Source organism: Tupaia chinensis, unplaced genomic scaffold (genome assembly GCF_000334495.1).
Source record: "Tupaia chinensis unplaced genomic scaffold, TupChi_1.0 Scaffold000065_1, whole genome shotgun sequence".
Lineage (NCBI taxonomy): Eukaryota > Metazoa > Chordata > Mammalia > Scandentia > Tupaiidae > Tupaia > Tupaia belangeri.
Window position 1 is genome coordinate 4,139,159 of NW_006159523.1, and position 15,111 is coordinate 4,154,269.

General features: G+C 43.6%; 1 protein-coding gene across 3 annotated transcripts in view; it reads left to right on the forward strand.

Annotated features, from left to right (window-relative positions):
- The window catches only part of KDSR (3-ketodihydrosphingosine reductase), a 48,913-nt gene that overhangs the window by 16,173 nt on the left and 17,629 nt on the right, over positions 1 to 15,111 (forward strand). For 2 of the 3 annotated variants that reach the window (XM_006141835.2, XM_014582009.2), the window contains exons 4-7: positions 1,132 to 1,197; positions 1,370 to 1,465; positions 7,652 to 7,843; positions 13,565 to 13,648. In XM_006141835.2, the coding sequence (XP_006141897.1) occupies positions 1,132 to 1,197; positions 1,370 to 1,465; positions 7,652 to 7,843; positions 13,565 to 13,648 (438 nt within the window). The remainder of the gene's footprint in view (positions 1 to 1,131; positions 1,198 to 1,369; positions 1,466 to 7,651; positions 7,844 to 13,564; positions 13,649 to 15,111) is intronic. The other variant, XM_027766173.1, reaches the window with a different exon arrangement.

Below are 15,111 nucleotides of genomic sequence, written 5' to 3' on the forward strand. Positions count from 1 at the left end.
AAACATACATACTAGGGGCCAGCAGGTGGATTGATGGTTAAGGTGCTGGACTCCTACATGACCAACTGCGGGTTGAGCCCCAGGCATGATGGCTTACTTTCTTACTTTCCTTCTATCTGTCTCTGGTAAGCACGTACGCCATATCGTAAATAAATAATAATAATAATAGCACAACATTTAAAAAAGCAACTTATGTATTAAATGTATTGTTATTCTTTTTAAGCAACCTTATTAAGATATAATGTATGTACAATAAGTCACAGCTCTTTAGGGTATGTTGCTCAGCGGCTTTCAGTAGATATATATAGTTGTGAAACACCACCAGGATGCAGATATAGTGCATTTCCAGCATTTGCTACAGTTTCCCTGGGCCCCTTTGAGTCCATTCTCTCTTCCATTCCTGGCTGTGGTGACTTCTGATCTGTTTTCTGTCACTATAGATTAGTGGAACTTAAAGAGGAACATTTTCACTTTTCTTAAGACATCCTTAGAGTTTGCTTAATTCTGAAAACTGCCAAGAAAATGAGATCAGCAGATGGCATACTGGCTATATCACTGGTCTCCCACAGTTCAAGGTCTCCCCCAGTTCAAGTCCCAGACCTGGTGGCTAAAATCTCACACTGGGCACATGTGCGTGCATGCCCAAAATCCTGAGAGGAGTTTGGAGGAGAAGGATTGCAGCGTGGCCATCTCCCCTGCAGGGTAATTTCTCACTTTCTCTCTCCGTCTCTCTGGTGAGCGCATGCTCCCTATAGCAAGAATCTCTCTAAAAGTAAAGAAAATGAGACTGTAATAGTTATATCATCAGCATCTTTTAAACACTGCAGTCTGTACGTTCAAAATTTGCCTTCTTCTCTACAAGAAAGTCCTGTCTTTAATTAAGAAGAAAAATCTTTTTTTTTAAGAAAAGAATTATTTTATTTTACTGTAGTTTAATTTGACCAAAGATGGGGGGAGAGAGAGAGAGAGAAAGAAAACTTCCAGATCTGGTACTCGAACCATGGTCAGCCATGTGGGACTCCAGTGCCTTTAACCACCACCTTGCCTGTTAGTCCTAAGAAGAAAATCTTGAAAAAGTAGTTTTGACCCCTGCATATCATGAGTCTTTTTTTTTTTCTTTCTTTTTAACAGGTGGTCCTTTGTATATCAGTGGATGTATCTCAAGACTATAACCAAGTAGAGAATGTCATAAAACAAGTAAGAGGTCGGGGTAATTGGAATTAATGTCCTCGCCTTTTGATTGGTTATTACTGATTTGCTATGTGGCTTAGAATTGGCCAGTCTTCCCTATAGGTTTAATAGTTTGTAGATTTGATCTGTGAATAGTTTTTCTTTTTAGCTTACTGCTTGCTCTTATACTTTTTTCTAGGCACAAGAGAAACTGGGTCCAGTGGACATGCTTGTCAACTGTGCAGGAATGTCAGTGCCAGGAAAATTTGAAGAACTCGAAGTTAGCACTTTTGAAGTAAGTAAAAATATTTGCTTACTGAGTAGCGCATACGCTAAAAGTAGAGCAATCCATGGCTGAAGACTTTAAGATTGAGGGACCAGCAGATAGCATAATGGTACGTCACTGGTCTCCCACGTAGTCAACAGCGGTTTGAGTCCTAGACCCAATGACTCAGAACTCATTCCGGGCACGTGTACATACATGCCCAAGATCCTGGGAGGGGACTGGACAAGAAGGGATTACAGTGTGGCCATCCCCCTGGAGTGTGATTTTCTCATTTTCTGTCTCTCTGTCTCTCTGATGAGTGCATGTGCCCTATAATAAAAATCTCTCTCTCCAAAAAAAAAGTACATGAATGTATTCAGATGTTCATGGAAGTTTGAGAAGCCTAGAGGAGGGCTGATCTAGAGGAAGGCTGACCATGGGTTGGTCCTGGTGTCATAACCGCCTAACCTTAAGAGTTTAGGGGCTAGCATATGGCATGGTGGTTAAGATTCTAGATTCTCACATGACCACAACAGTTTCAGTTCTGGCCCCAACAACTTGAAAATCACATCAGATTTTCAAGTCCCATTTATGAAATACTATTGTCTTTGCGTATAACCTACATACATCCTCTTGTACTCTTTATATCATCTCTAGATTACGTGTAGTATGTAAATAGTTAAGCTGTATCGTTCAGGTAATAACAAGAAAAGGAAGAGTCTGTACACATTCGGTATACACAACTAGTTTTTTCCCCCAAATATTTCCAATCTGTAGTTGGTTGAATCCATGGATGTAGAACCCATGGATGTGGAGGACCAACTATTGGGTTGTTGGAAAAGCCATGACCCTTTTTCTATGTAAAGATATGTCTTAACTTTTCTGACAACCCAATATCATATTTAATCAATAATGGCGAGAAAAATTGTGTGTGCCTGTTGAGCATAGAGGTAATCATCACAAGTCCAAGTCATAGGACACATCATGTCCTTAACAGTGTAACAATTTTTGTTCTGCTGTTGGCCGAACCCACTGATGAGAAACCTAAGCATACAAAGGGCTAACTGTATGTCTACACCTGTGAACAAAATCCATTAGAGAAAAGAGTTGTAGTAGTCCAGGCATGAAATATGAAGTAAAGACTTGGGAGGTTGCCAGAAAAAGAGGAGCATGTGTGTGAGCGTGTGTTTGTGTGTGTGTGGTTGTATCTGTGTGCATGTGAGTGTGTGTGCATGTGTGTATAAGATGATATGGAACGAGAATCTCAGACTGAACACAGAGGCTTAAGCAGCTGACAGGCCCCATGTTGCATCTGTGTTGGAAGTGGCCACATCTATCTATATGTGAGAACCAGCTTTCTAAAAAGAAAGGGCTCTTATGCCAAAATCTATTGCCGCTAGATCCGGTGAAAAGGCCTTGTACTAGCGGCTGACCACTGGGGCCTTCTGGTCTCTTTATTCATCTCCCCAATCCTTCACAGTAGGGTTCCATTTCCCCTTAAGGGAGGCAAGAAGCCACCATACTCTGAAGAATGTCACCTTCCGAGGCCATTGTTTCACTCTCTACCATCTCTGCTGTCTCAGTTATATTGTGCTAGTCAATCCCAGTGTGGGGTTTGACTGTTAGAACCTGTTAGAACAAAGGCTTCATTTGGTGCATTTTCTGAATATAGAAGTTCATTTTTATTTCAAATGAGTTCTACCTCACTTATATTTTTGCTTGTTTTAGTTTTACTCTTATCAAAGTCCACATGCACATAAAATGCTTGTCATGATCTTGGCATATATTGCCATAATTCATCACTGGGCCATGGCATATCCCATGGGACTCCCTGGGATAAGGACTGTCCGAAACTTGCTCCTGGTTTCTTCCAGACTTTGCCCTATTGTCTTTTCCCTTTGCTGGTTTTACTTTCTATCCTTCCTCTGAAAGAAATCTTAGTCATCGGTACAACTTTATGGGGAGGACTTTGAGACCATCCTAGTGAGTCACCAGACTTGGGGCTGGGCTTGGGGAACCCAATATAATTCTCTGAATTTACCTTCTTAATGGCTTTCTTTATGGTTTCTTGGTGCTATATCTTCTCTTATCTATGTGGATATAAGGGATAGTTCTTTTAAAGTTTTCTTTTATCTTTGGTATGTGTATTTATTTCATCTAAAAGGCCAGTGTCTCTGAATTTCACATCAGAGACTTTGCCCAGGTGTCTGTGATCCTTGGCCATGTTTTCATATTTAAGAATGGGGCCCTGAAGAGCTGTTTAGGCATTCTGTGCTGCAGTTTGATTATGGGGATTCTGTAGGGTAATTGGGCCATATATTAGGGGGAAGTTTCAATGTCCCTACCTGTAGACCTTGTTTCTTGGTTTGGTCAGAAGCCCTGAGAAGCAGTCTTAGCCTCCCACGTAGAAGATGCGTGTCAATCCGCAGTATCATGAGAGCCAAGTTGGGAAAGAGCTCTGGAGTCTGTTAAGTGTCTAGTTGAATTTTCACTTAAACCTCTCCCTTGATCTGGACATAACTTTCTCTAGAAATTCAGCCTCCAACCTCTTGCCTGATTAGAAGAGAAGGAATCTTCTCCGTGGAAAAGGGAAAGGCATCTAGGATCTGCTTATTTCCCCCTCATTGTCCTACTTTGTTATTCTTAATTGAGGTGAAAATGAACCGATTAAAAAGTGTTTCACAGTATATGCCGTGCACGCACCCTCTCCATTCCGAAACATTTAATCACTCCAGGGAGAATCCTGTACCTAGTAAGCATTTGCTCCCTATTTTTCCCTTTTCTCTACCAACAACCACCGATTTGTATTCTGTGTCTCTGGATATTTCATATAAATGGCATCATGATATGTGCCCATTCGTGTTTGGCTTATCACTCGCATCATGTTTCGAGGTTCATCCGTGTTGTGGCATGTATTAGTGCCTCCTTCCTTTTTAAAGGTCGATGGTATTCCTTGGATGGTTAGACCATATTTGGTGAATCCATTCATCACTGATGAACATGTGACTGCTTCTAAAACAAGCTTTTAGTCCGTTCTCCTGTCTTCCGGTGCTCTCACCCCCGCCCCACAGCCACTCAGTGCTGTCTGAGACTCGGGGGCTTCTGTGGGAATAGTCCTTTCATGTCCGCTTCTCCACCGCTGTTCAGCATTCAGCTGTGTGCGTTCTTCTAGTTAGTTTCCCCTTGCCATTTTGTTCTTCAACTTCCAAATTGTTCTGGTTGATACTTTCTTTGTTCTTATGGGCTCTTGCCTTTACTGACAATGAACTCATGTCTTCAGAGTAAGCCAAAGAGGACATGAGTTCATTGTGCCATCTCTTTTCAGACACTTTCTTAGAATATTTTTATTATCAAAACAATATAATGAGGGGCTGGCAGGGGGTGTGGTGGTCGAGGCACTGGACACTCCCACATGACTGTCTGCGGTTTGGGTCCCCGACCTGGTGGCTTGCTTTCTCACTTTCCCTCTCTCTCCTCTCTGTCTCTTTCTGGTCAAGTTAAAAATACTAATAGCGGGGCCGGCAAATGGTGTGGTGGTTAAAGGCTCTGGACTCCCACATGGCCGACCACGGTTCTAGTCTCGGATCTGGTGGCTTGCTTTCTCACTTCCTCGCTCTCTTCTCTGTCTCTCTCTGATCAAACTGAAAAATAATAATGATATAATAAATAAAGTTAAATAAAATAATTCTTAAAAAAATACTAATAGCAATAATAAAATTACTTAAGTCTTTTTTAAAAATAAAATATATCTAAAAATAACACTCACAGAGACACAAACCCAAACAAACAAACAAACAAACAATATAATGACATTAGAACACATTTTGGGGAAACATGTGAGCCCAACTTCCTTAAAACAATCACAATTTTGTGTATTTCTTTGGTTCTGTCCCTATACAGGTGTACTTTTATTTAATATTTAATATAGTTACAGTCATAGTATACATAGTCCTCCTGCTTTTTTAAACTTATAAATATTTGCCCCTTTCACTCCCAGTGTTTCTGGTTATCATTTTAAAAAGTTACCTAATATTCATTGAATTAATACTTCATGATTAACTTAAAGTTCCATAATTGAAGTGTTTAGTTTTACATGATAATAGAACTAATAATTTACAAGACTTGTAATATAGAATTATCTAATATAAGTATTCTTAGATTTTCAATTTAAAATTTAAGAGTTTTGGGGCCAGTAGATGGCATAATGGTTGCATCGCTGGATTCCCACATAGTAAACTATGGTTGAGTCCCAGACCCGGCAGCTTAAAACTCAAGCCAGACACATATGCATATATGCCCAAGATCCCGAGAGGAGAACGGAAGAGAAGACATTGCAGTGTGGCCATCCCCCCCGGGGAGCTTATTTTCTGCATTCAATGTCTCTGTCTCCCTCTCTCTCTCTTCTCTCTCTCTCTTTCAAAAAAACTCTCTCTCTCTCTCTCTCTCTCGTGCATATGCCCTATAGCAAAAATCTCTCTCTCAAAAAAAAAAAGTATGGGTTTTAACCATTCCTGAGATGAAGGGGAAAATACTCTTATTAGTACCTTTGTCAGCTCATACCCATCGTAACATCACAGCCAACATTCACTGAGTGTTTACTCTCGGCCAGGGGCTATACTAGCACCTAACCTGTGTTTTCTTGGGGGCTGGATAGTAGCACAGCAGAAAATCAATGAATCTAGGGCAAGGTGGGGTGGCAGATGGGCAGCCGGACCCACATGGGAAGGTAATAGGCTTATGTCTGGACACCTCCCTGAGTACATCAGCCAAGTATGTGCCCATGGTCTGGGCTGGCTGAAGGTAGGGTTGAATCACGATTTCAAGACCCTGTTGATCTTGACAGGGTGCTGTTTCTCTTTCTTCTCTCTCTTTGTTTCTCTCTTATGAAAGAAATAAACTTAAGGGAAAAAAAAAAAAAACAGCAAAACTTGTGTTTTCTCTTTTAATTCTTGCAACAGCCTGATGAAGTTGGTCCAATATTAATTGCATTTTCAGCTTAGGAAATGAATAGAATGACTTTCTTATTCATCCTCAAATGAATAGTAAATGGTAGACCCAAGGCTTAAAACTGAAATCCCATCCTACTCTCTGTAGTCTTTAGCTCAGAACAAATAGAGTTGGAAATATTTAGAAACCCTTTCCTACACCTGTCTTTCAAAAAGTATTGACCACAACACACAGTGTGCCTTTTTATTAGGAAAAATACCAATTTTGACCTTTTATTTTGAAACTTTTTGCCATAGGGCACATACGCTCACTGGAAAGAGTCAGAGAGAGAGGAAAGGTGAGAAATCACCCCCAAGAAAGGATGGCCACACTGCAGTCCCTTCTCCTTCACTCTCCTCTTGGGACTTTAGGCACACACACACACATATGCATATGTACATGCTCACATGTACCTGGAATGTTTTTCAAGGTACCAGGTCCGGGACTTGAACCGTTAAGTCAGCCATGTAGAATCCATTTCCTTAACCACCATACTGCCTGCTTGCCCCACTTCTGACCATTTTTAAATAAGGACAAAACTGCTGTTATTGTAGGAATGGAAGCCTGGATTGAAGTAGACTTCAGATGGCCGGTCCTGAGCCTCATGTCTCATGTGTAGCATCATTTAATCATCCAGTCATCCTATAAATCTGTTGCGCCCCCTAATCACTTGGGCTTCCACTGAAGAACTTATGAGAGATCTTAGAAAAGTTCATGGAATATGCATATTATGAGTACTCAGGGAGATCCTGGGACACTAACCCAGGACCTTTCCCACATGGGTCCAGCTGCCATCTGCCACCCCACCTTGCCCTAGACTCATACATTTTTTATTTTTTAGAGAGGTTTTTGCTATAGGGTGTGTGCACTCACCAGAAAGACAGAGAGACAGAAAGACAAAAAGTAAGAAATCACCCCCCCCCAGGGGGGTTGCCATGCCACAATCCCTTCTCCACTCTCCTCTTGGGATCTTGGGCATGTATGCACACGCACCCAGTGTGAGTTTAAGTCACTGGGTCCAGGATTCGAACTGCAGTCACCTATGTGGAAATCCAGCGACATAGCCATTACACCACCTGCTGGTCCTGTAGACTCATACTTTTAATTCTACTCTCACCCAAACTTTTTGAAGATCCCTTACAAATCAAAAGCAGAAAAATTTCCATTAAGTACAGCCATGAGGGTTTTGACCTTTGTCCCCTCTTCACATGGCCTCTTTGTTCCCTGCAGAAATTAATGAGTATTAATTACCTGGGCAGCGTGTACCCCAGCCGGGCGGTGATCACCACCATGAAGGAGCGCCGGGTGGGCAGGATCGTCTTTGTGTCCTCCCAAGCAGGACAGTTGGGGTTATTTGGTTTCACGGCCTACTCTCCATCCAAGTTCGCCATAAGAGGATTGGCTGAAGCATTACAGATGGAGGTAAAAGTTGTTCTCATTTTTGTATTTTTTTCTCAGCAATATCCAATCCTTTCTGGTTTTATAGCTTCTTAACATGTTATTGGATTCGTACACTTGCTATTAGAGGAAAAAAATTGGTGTACGCTTGATATTAGAGAAAAAAAAATCAACTCATCCACCTTAGTTTTGTAGTTAATGTTTTTTATTGCATAAAAATTATGGTTGTGATGGAAGGAAAATGGTTATGGTGTTTTTGCCTGTTTAATACATAAAGGACTATTAATGTATTCATAATGATATTGGTCTAATACTCATGAGAGTGTGTTTTTAAAACTTGGCTCATTTGGATAAGGTGATTGTAGTTTCTCTGCATGAAACCTTAATGATGCTCAAACGCGACATGCTTTGGACAATCCTTTTTGGCTCATTTAACTTTTAAGTCCTCTTGTCTACCTCTCCTTGTCCCAAGCTAAGAGAAGACCCTGGAATTGTCTGTTATAAGTACAACAAGTAATTTTTTTTGGAGAGGTTTTTTTTTTTTTTTTTTTGCTACAGGGCGCATGCGCTCACCAGACAGACAGAGAGAGACATAGAGAGAGAAAGCAAAAAATCCCCCCCCCCCCCAGAGGGAATGGTCACACCGCATTCCCTTCTCCTCCATTCTCCTCTCAGGATCTTGGACACGCACGCACACGCGCCTGGCGTGAGTTTCAAGCCACCGGGGCCGGGACGCGAACCGCGATCGACTACGTGGGAGTCCAGCAACATAGCCATTATGCCAACTGCTGGTTCCCAAGTAATTTTGAGACATCCTTTGTTGTCCTTTATGGAGGGTGTCTTTTTTCTTAGTCTTTCAGGTATAAAAACACATCATTTAAAGCTTTTAAGAGTTAATTTTTTTGGAAAGCAGACTTCTAAGGTGGGTTGTAGCCAAAGATATGATAGCAGAGACCAGGCCAAAAAAGAACAAAAACTAGGCCTCCTTCTCTAATCACAGCACAGCTCTGCTTGTTCCCTCTGTCTCTTCCCACTGTGGTCTGGGATGTCCACTAAGGCTTAAATTCCAGTCTCATGTAAGCAGCTCTGACTTTCTGTTCATGTCTTGGATTTGATGGAGTGAGGACTAGCATATCTTTGGTGGGGTTATTTTGATGATAAATTAGTTTTTGAGTGAACCATTAGTCGGTTGTATTTCTGAGGTGGAAGCTGAGTAGAGGGATAAAATCACCATAGAAAGGGGCCGGGCAGAGTGGGAGGACAGAAAATGGTCAGTCCTCGCAGGGACAAGGAGAGGCAGACTGGCCGAGTCGGCTGGGACATCGGTGCCTGCAGGCCTGACTGGTACGTTCTTAGCAAAGTGGTGTCCTCAGGGAGTCAGCAATAACTCACCGAGAGCAAGGGTAGCCATACCACCCTGACTTCCTTTCTTGAAAGGATTATGAGTGGTAGATTAAAGGGAGGTGTAGGTATAGTTTAATCTATGCACGTTTTAGGAAATTGTTTGACCAAGAGTTTCAAGAGACCAGAAGCTCCATGAGATGAGGAAATGTCTGTTTTGTTCACATCCATTTGCAACATTCTTAGGATGACATACAGTAGTATTTCAAGAAGATATTTGTTAGATGAATAAATAAGAGACTTCATAAATAGCGAAGTTGCTAGTCACTGGAGGCGTCCGGCTATAGACTGGGAGAATCATTTGACTTAATGATTATAGAGGGACTTCCACCCCAGGAAGGGATTGAACTGGTTTTTCTCACCCTCGACAGTCTGTTCCCATCCTGTGAGGAAGCTGTTCTGAAAAACCCTGTTTTAACAAAGTTGGGCAATTCAGTCACTATTTTGAATCCGGGAGGCCGTGCTATGAAATAATTTTGTGCATTAGCTCAGGTGCCGCAATCCCCCGCCAGTGAGGCAGGCCAAGGGGCGGCCCAGAAAAGACAGCGTCTGCGTAGTCGGCTCTGCCAGCACATGAGCTGGCTAATTACCACGTACTGGCTTCTTTGTGGGCTTTTCCTCCGGTCTGTGCACAACAGAGGGCAAGGCTGTGGGAGACAAGTTCTTAAAGTCACGATCTCGAAAACGAGTGGAGAGAACTTGCTTGCTCATCAGCCTCACTGCCTGGCTCCAGTCCAGAGCTATTTTTGAGTACAGCTGAGCCATGGCACTGCCTGCCCTGTTGGTGCCGAGTGATGAACTCTCTCACTCCCTCATTGTGTTGGAGCATAACCAACAAAGACATTTCCCTTTCGCTATTGCACTTTCCGGGATGGCTGGCCAGGACCCTCTGGGGCTTCCCTGTCTCTCCAGCTTCACACACAGGCTTCAGGACTGTGCTTTTCCGAGGGCACCAGAGAGAAAAGGGGCCATAGGGTGGGACCGGACCCTGGGATCCCCTTATAGTCTGTTGCATTAGGCAGTGGTAGGTGTTATTTTTCAGCCTAGAGTACCCTCTTTAAGATTTGCAGTGGCTGACCTATCAGCTGCCTCTCTATTTCCAAATTCCCTGAGTGTTTGCCTGGAGACTGAGAAAGGCACAAGTACAGATCATGGCCGAGAGATTTAGCTGGTATGAACCATGCATCATCATCACCCTTCGAGGTGCTAATGGCAAGGCAAAGGAGGAACGTGCCACAGTCTTGGGCTGACCTATAGAAGGATCTATTGGAGGCTGTTCATGAGAGGGGGAGTCAAGTGTGGAGGCGTAGTAGGGAGGACAACCCTAAGAACCTGTTCTCAGTAGCAGAGGAACGACAGTTGGAAGTAAGACAAAGGAGTTGTGAAGAGAAGCGGGGGAGGAGTCTCTGTGGAAATACAGGGTGAGGTTCTCCATAGGAGAGGTACCTGCTGAGCTGCCTGCGGTGGGGGGTGGTGGGGAGCCACCGTGGGAAAATGTTGTCTGTAAGTTCTGCGGAGGTGGCCTGACCTAAGGCATGGGCTGGTGGACTGGGTGATCTTGACTAAGTGAACTTATCAGGAATGGATGCAGTTCTAGATCTGTGTCTACTTGCATAAGAAGGGCACAGGGCAAGAGAGTCTAATGATCCCAACCTGTTGTGTAGATGAAATAAAAAGCAACCCATAGGGAAAACAAACCGGGAGAAGACCTACCCAACTGCTTTGATAGAGTAGTTGAATGTTGTGCAGTATCAGGGAGGAGAAGACTTTTTTTTCTTTTCCCTTAAGCACTGTTGGCTGTCCTTAGAACAAAAACTAGGCCTCCTTCTCTAATCACAGCACAGCTCTGCTTGTTCCCTCTGTCTCTTCCCACTGTGGTCTGGGATGTCCACTAAGGCTTAAATTCCAGTCTCATGTAAGCAGCTCTGACTTTCTGTTCATGTCTTGGATTTGATGGAGTGAGGACTAGCATATCTTTGGTGGGGTTATTTTGATGATAAATTAGTTTTTGAGTGAACCATTAGTCGGTTGTATTTCTGAGGTGGAAGCTGAGTAGAGGGATAAAATCACCATAGAAAGGGGCCGGGCAGAGTGGGAGGACAGAAAATGGTCAGTCCTCGCAGGGACAAGGAGAGGCAGACTGGCCGAGTCGGCTGGGACATCGGTGCCTGCAGGCCTGACTGGTACGTTCTTAGCAAAGTGGTGTCCTCAGGGAGTCAGCAATAACTCACCGAGAGCAAGGGTAGCCATACCACCCTGACTTCCTTTCTTGAAAGGATTATGAGTGGTAGATTAAAGGGAGGTGTAGGTATAGTTTAATCTATGCACGTTTTAGGAAATTGTTTGACCAAGAGTTTCAAGAGACCAGAAGCTCCATGAGATGAGGAAATGTCTGTTTTGTTCACATCCATTTGCAACATTCTTAGGATGACATACAGTAGTATTTCAAGAAGATATTTGTTAGATGAATAAATAAGAGACTTCATAAATAGCGAAGTTGCTAGTCACTGGAGGCGTCCGGCTATAGACTGGGAGAATCATTTGACTTAATGATTATAGAGGGACTTCCACCCCAGGAAGGGATTGAACTGGTTTTTCTCACCCTCGACAGTCTGTTCCCATCCTGTGAGGAAGCTGTTCTGAAAAACCCTGTTTTAACAAAGTTGGGCAATTCAGTCACTATTTTGAATCCGGGAGGCCGTGCTATGAAATAATTTTGTGCATTAGCTCAGGTGCCGCAATCCCCCGCCAGTGAGGCAGGCCAAGGGGCGGCCCAGAAAAGACAGCGTCTGCGTAGTCGGCTCTGCCAGCACATGAGCTGGCTAATTACCACGTACTGGCTTCTTTGTGGGCTTTTCCTCCGGTCTGTGCACAACAGAGGGCAAGGCTGTGGGAGACAAGTTCTTAAAGTCACGATCTCGAAAACGAGTGGAGAGAACTTTCTTGCTCATCAGCCTCACTGCCTGGCTCCAGTCCAGAGCTATTTTTGAGTACAGCTGAGCCATGGCACTGCCTGCCCTGTTGGTGCCGAGTGATGAACTCTCTCACTCCCTCATTGTGTTGGAGCATAACCAACAAAGACATTTCCCTTTCGCTATTGCACTTTCCGGGATGGCTGGCCAGGACCCTCTGGGGCTTCCCTGTCTCTCCAGCTTCACACACAGGCTTCAGGACTGTGCTTTTCCGAGGGCACCAGAGAGAAAAGGGGCCATAGGGTGGGACCGGACCCTGGGATCCCCTTATAGTCTGTTGCATTAGGCAGTGGTAGGTGTTATTTTTCAGCCTAGAGTACCCTCTTTAAGATTTGCAGTGGCTGACCTATCAGCTGCCTCTCTATTTCCAAATTCCCTGAGTGTTTGCCTGGAGACTGAGAAAGGCACAAGTACAGATCATGGCCGAGAGATTTAGCTGGTATGAACCATGCATCATCATCACCCTTCGAGGTGCTAATGGCAAGGCAAAGGAGGAACGTGCCACAGTCTTGGGCTGACCTATAGAAGGATCTATTGGAGGCTGTTCATGAGAGGGGGAGTCAAGTGTGGAGGCGTAGTAGGGAGGACAACCCTAAGAACCTGTTCTCAGTAGCAGAGGAACGACAGTTGGAAGTAAGACAAAGGAGTTGTGAAGAGAAGCGGGGGAGGAGTCTCTGTGGAAATACAGGGTGAGGTTCTCCATAGGAGAGGTACCTGCTGAGCTGCCTGCGGTGGGGGGTGGTGGGGAGCCACCGTGGGAAAATGTTGTCTGTAAGTTCTGCGGAGGTGGCCTGACCTAAGGCATGGGCTGGTGGACTGGGTGATCTTGACTAAGTGAACTTATCAGGAATGGATGCAGTTCTAGATCTGTGTCTACTTGCATAAGAAGGGCACAGGGCAAGAGAGTCTAATGATCCCAACCTGTTGTGTAGATGAAATAAAAAGCAACCCATAGGGAAAACAAACCGGGAGAAGACCTACCCAACTGCTTTGATAGAGTAGTTGAATGTTGTGCAGTATCAGGGAGGAGAAGACTTTTTTTTCTTTTCCCTTAAGCACTGTTGGCTGTCCTTAGCACTAAGGGCCCTTGCCTGGTCAGTGGAAGGGGAAGAAACTGAGAAGGAGATGAGGTGCCATGCTTGAGGATCAGCTGTGTTCTGGAGTAGTGGTCAGGATGAGCTCCCCTTTCATTTCTGAGTCACTTCATGAAACGAGTTTCCCAGTGCAGTGGATGATTGTTCTCCACTTAACACAATTACCCTGTTGGTCTCACCACTTCTGAGAATCAGGGTAGCCATTGCCGGCTGGTAACGTAGGATACAGAATTAATCGTGTCTTATTTACTGAAGGTGGAAATGTTTCCCAAATGCAGGTGAAGCCATATAATGTCTACGTCACAGTTGCCTACCCACCGGACACAGATACCCCTGGGTTTGCTGAAGAAAACAAAATGAAGGTCAGTATTTCTGCATGGCTCATGTTGAGTAACTAATGTCATTAACCTCCTTTCTGATTGTCTTTCTTCTTATTTTCATTCGTTGATAACGTGTATTAAGTGTCTGTAGGTGCTGAGCTGGTACCCGACGACCTCCCTGAACTTCTCCGGCAAATATGCTGTCTTTCCCTCCTCTCTTTGCCTAGCCTCTTTACTTTCTTTTTTTTTTTTTAATTTTTCTTTTATTATTATTGTTTTTAACTTTATTTATTTATTTGTTTTAATTTGGCCAGAGAGGGACAGAGCGAAAGAGTGAGAGAGAGACAGAGAGGAGGAAGTGAAAAAGCAAGCCTAGCCTCTTTTCTTAAAACTTAATTTAAATTTCTTTCAAAGTACCATGGCACATAGTTTTAGAGGTATTGCATCACTCCTTTAGCTTTCTTTCCCTGTCCAGATTTCTGCTCCTCAGAGGTAGCCCCCTGTTTTTTTAGAAAGAGATTTTTGCTATAGGGTGTATGCACTCACCAGAGACACAGAAAGCAAGAAATCACCCCCAGGGAGGATGGTCATGCCACAGTCCCTTCTCCTCCATCCTACTCTTGGGATTTTGGACATGCATGTACTCATGACACCATAAGTTTCAAGTTGCTGGGTCCAGAACTGCAACTGCAGCAGACTATGTGGGAATCCAGTGACATAACCATTATGCCATCTGGTGGTCCTGACAACCACCTTTTTTTAACTAACATGTTGATAGTACTATTTTTATGGATTTTTTTTTTTAAGATGTAGAGATTACTGGGGCCAGCAGGTAGCATAGTAGCTAAGGTGCGTGCCTCCCACGTGGCTGACTACAGTTTGAGTCTCAGACTCAGTGGCTTGAAAATCACGCTGGGCACATGTGCACATGTGCCCAAAATCCTAAAAGGAGAAGGGATGAGAAGGGATTGTGATGTGGCCATCCCTCCTGTGGGATCCCTCCTGTGGGATGGCCACATCATTTCTCACTTTTCCTCTTCCAGAATATCTCTGTCTTTCTGGTATGCATACACACCCTATGACAACAACTTCTAAAAATGTTTTAGAAATGATTTGTTGATGCTCCACTGTGGAAGATAAAATCTAAGGCTCTTATCTTTTCCCCACTCTCTAGGTGTTTCCCCTTCTCTTCAGTGAAATCAGATTCAATATTTATGTTAATATGATTTCATAAAATTGTTCATACCTGAGCCTTTCTAAAGACATTGTCTTTCCTGCCTTTTTCTTTGCTTAGCTTTGTTTGTATCTTAAACTCACTCAATCCTGGATACAGATGGAATTGAAAACCTCCTTTTGATCCATGTGAACACATGGAATGTTCTGTAGTTTTACTCATTTCCTCAAAAACATATCTCCTAGAGCCTTCCAACCTCCTGGGCCAGTCCAGATTTGCCACACAGTGGTGGTCCCAGTACTTCTCTTCACTGTAGAACTGCAAACTGCAG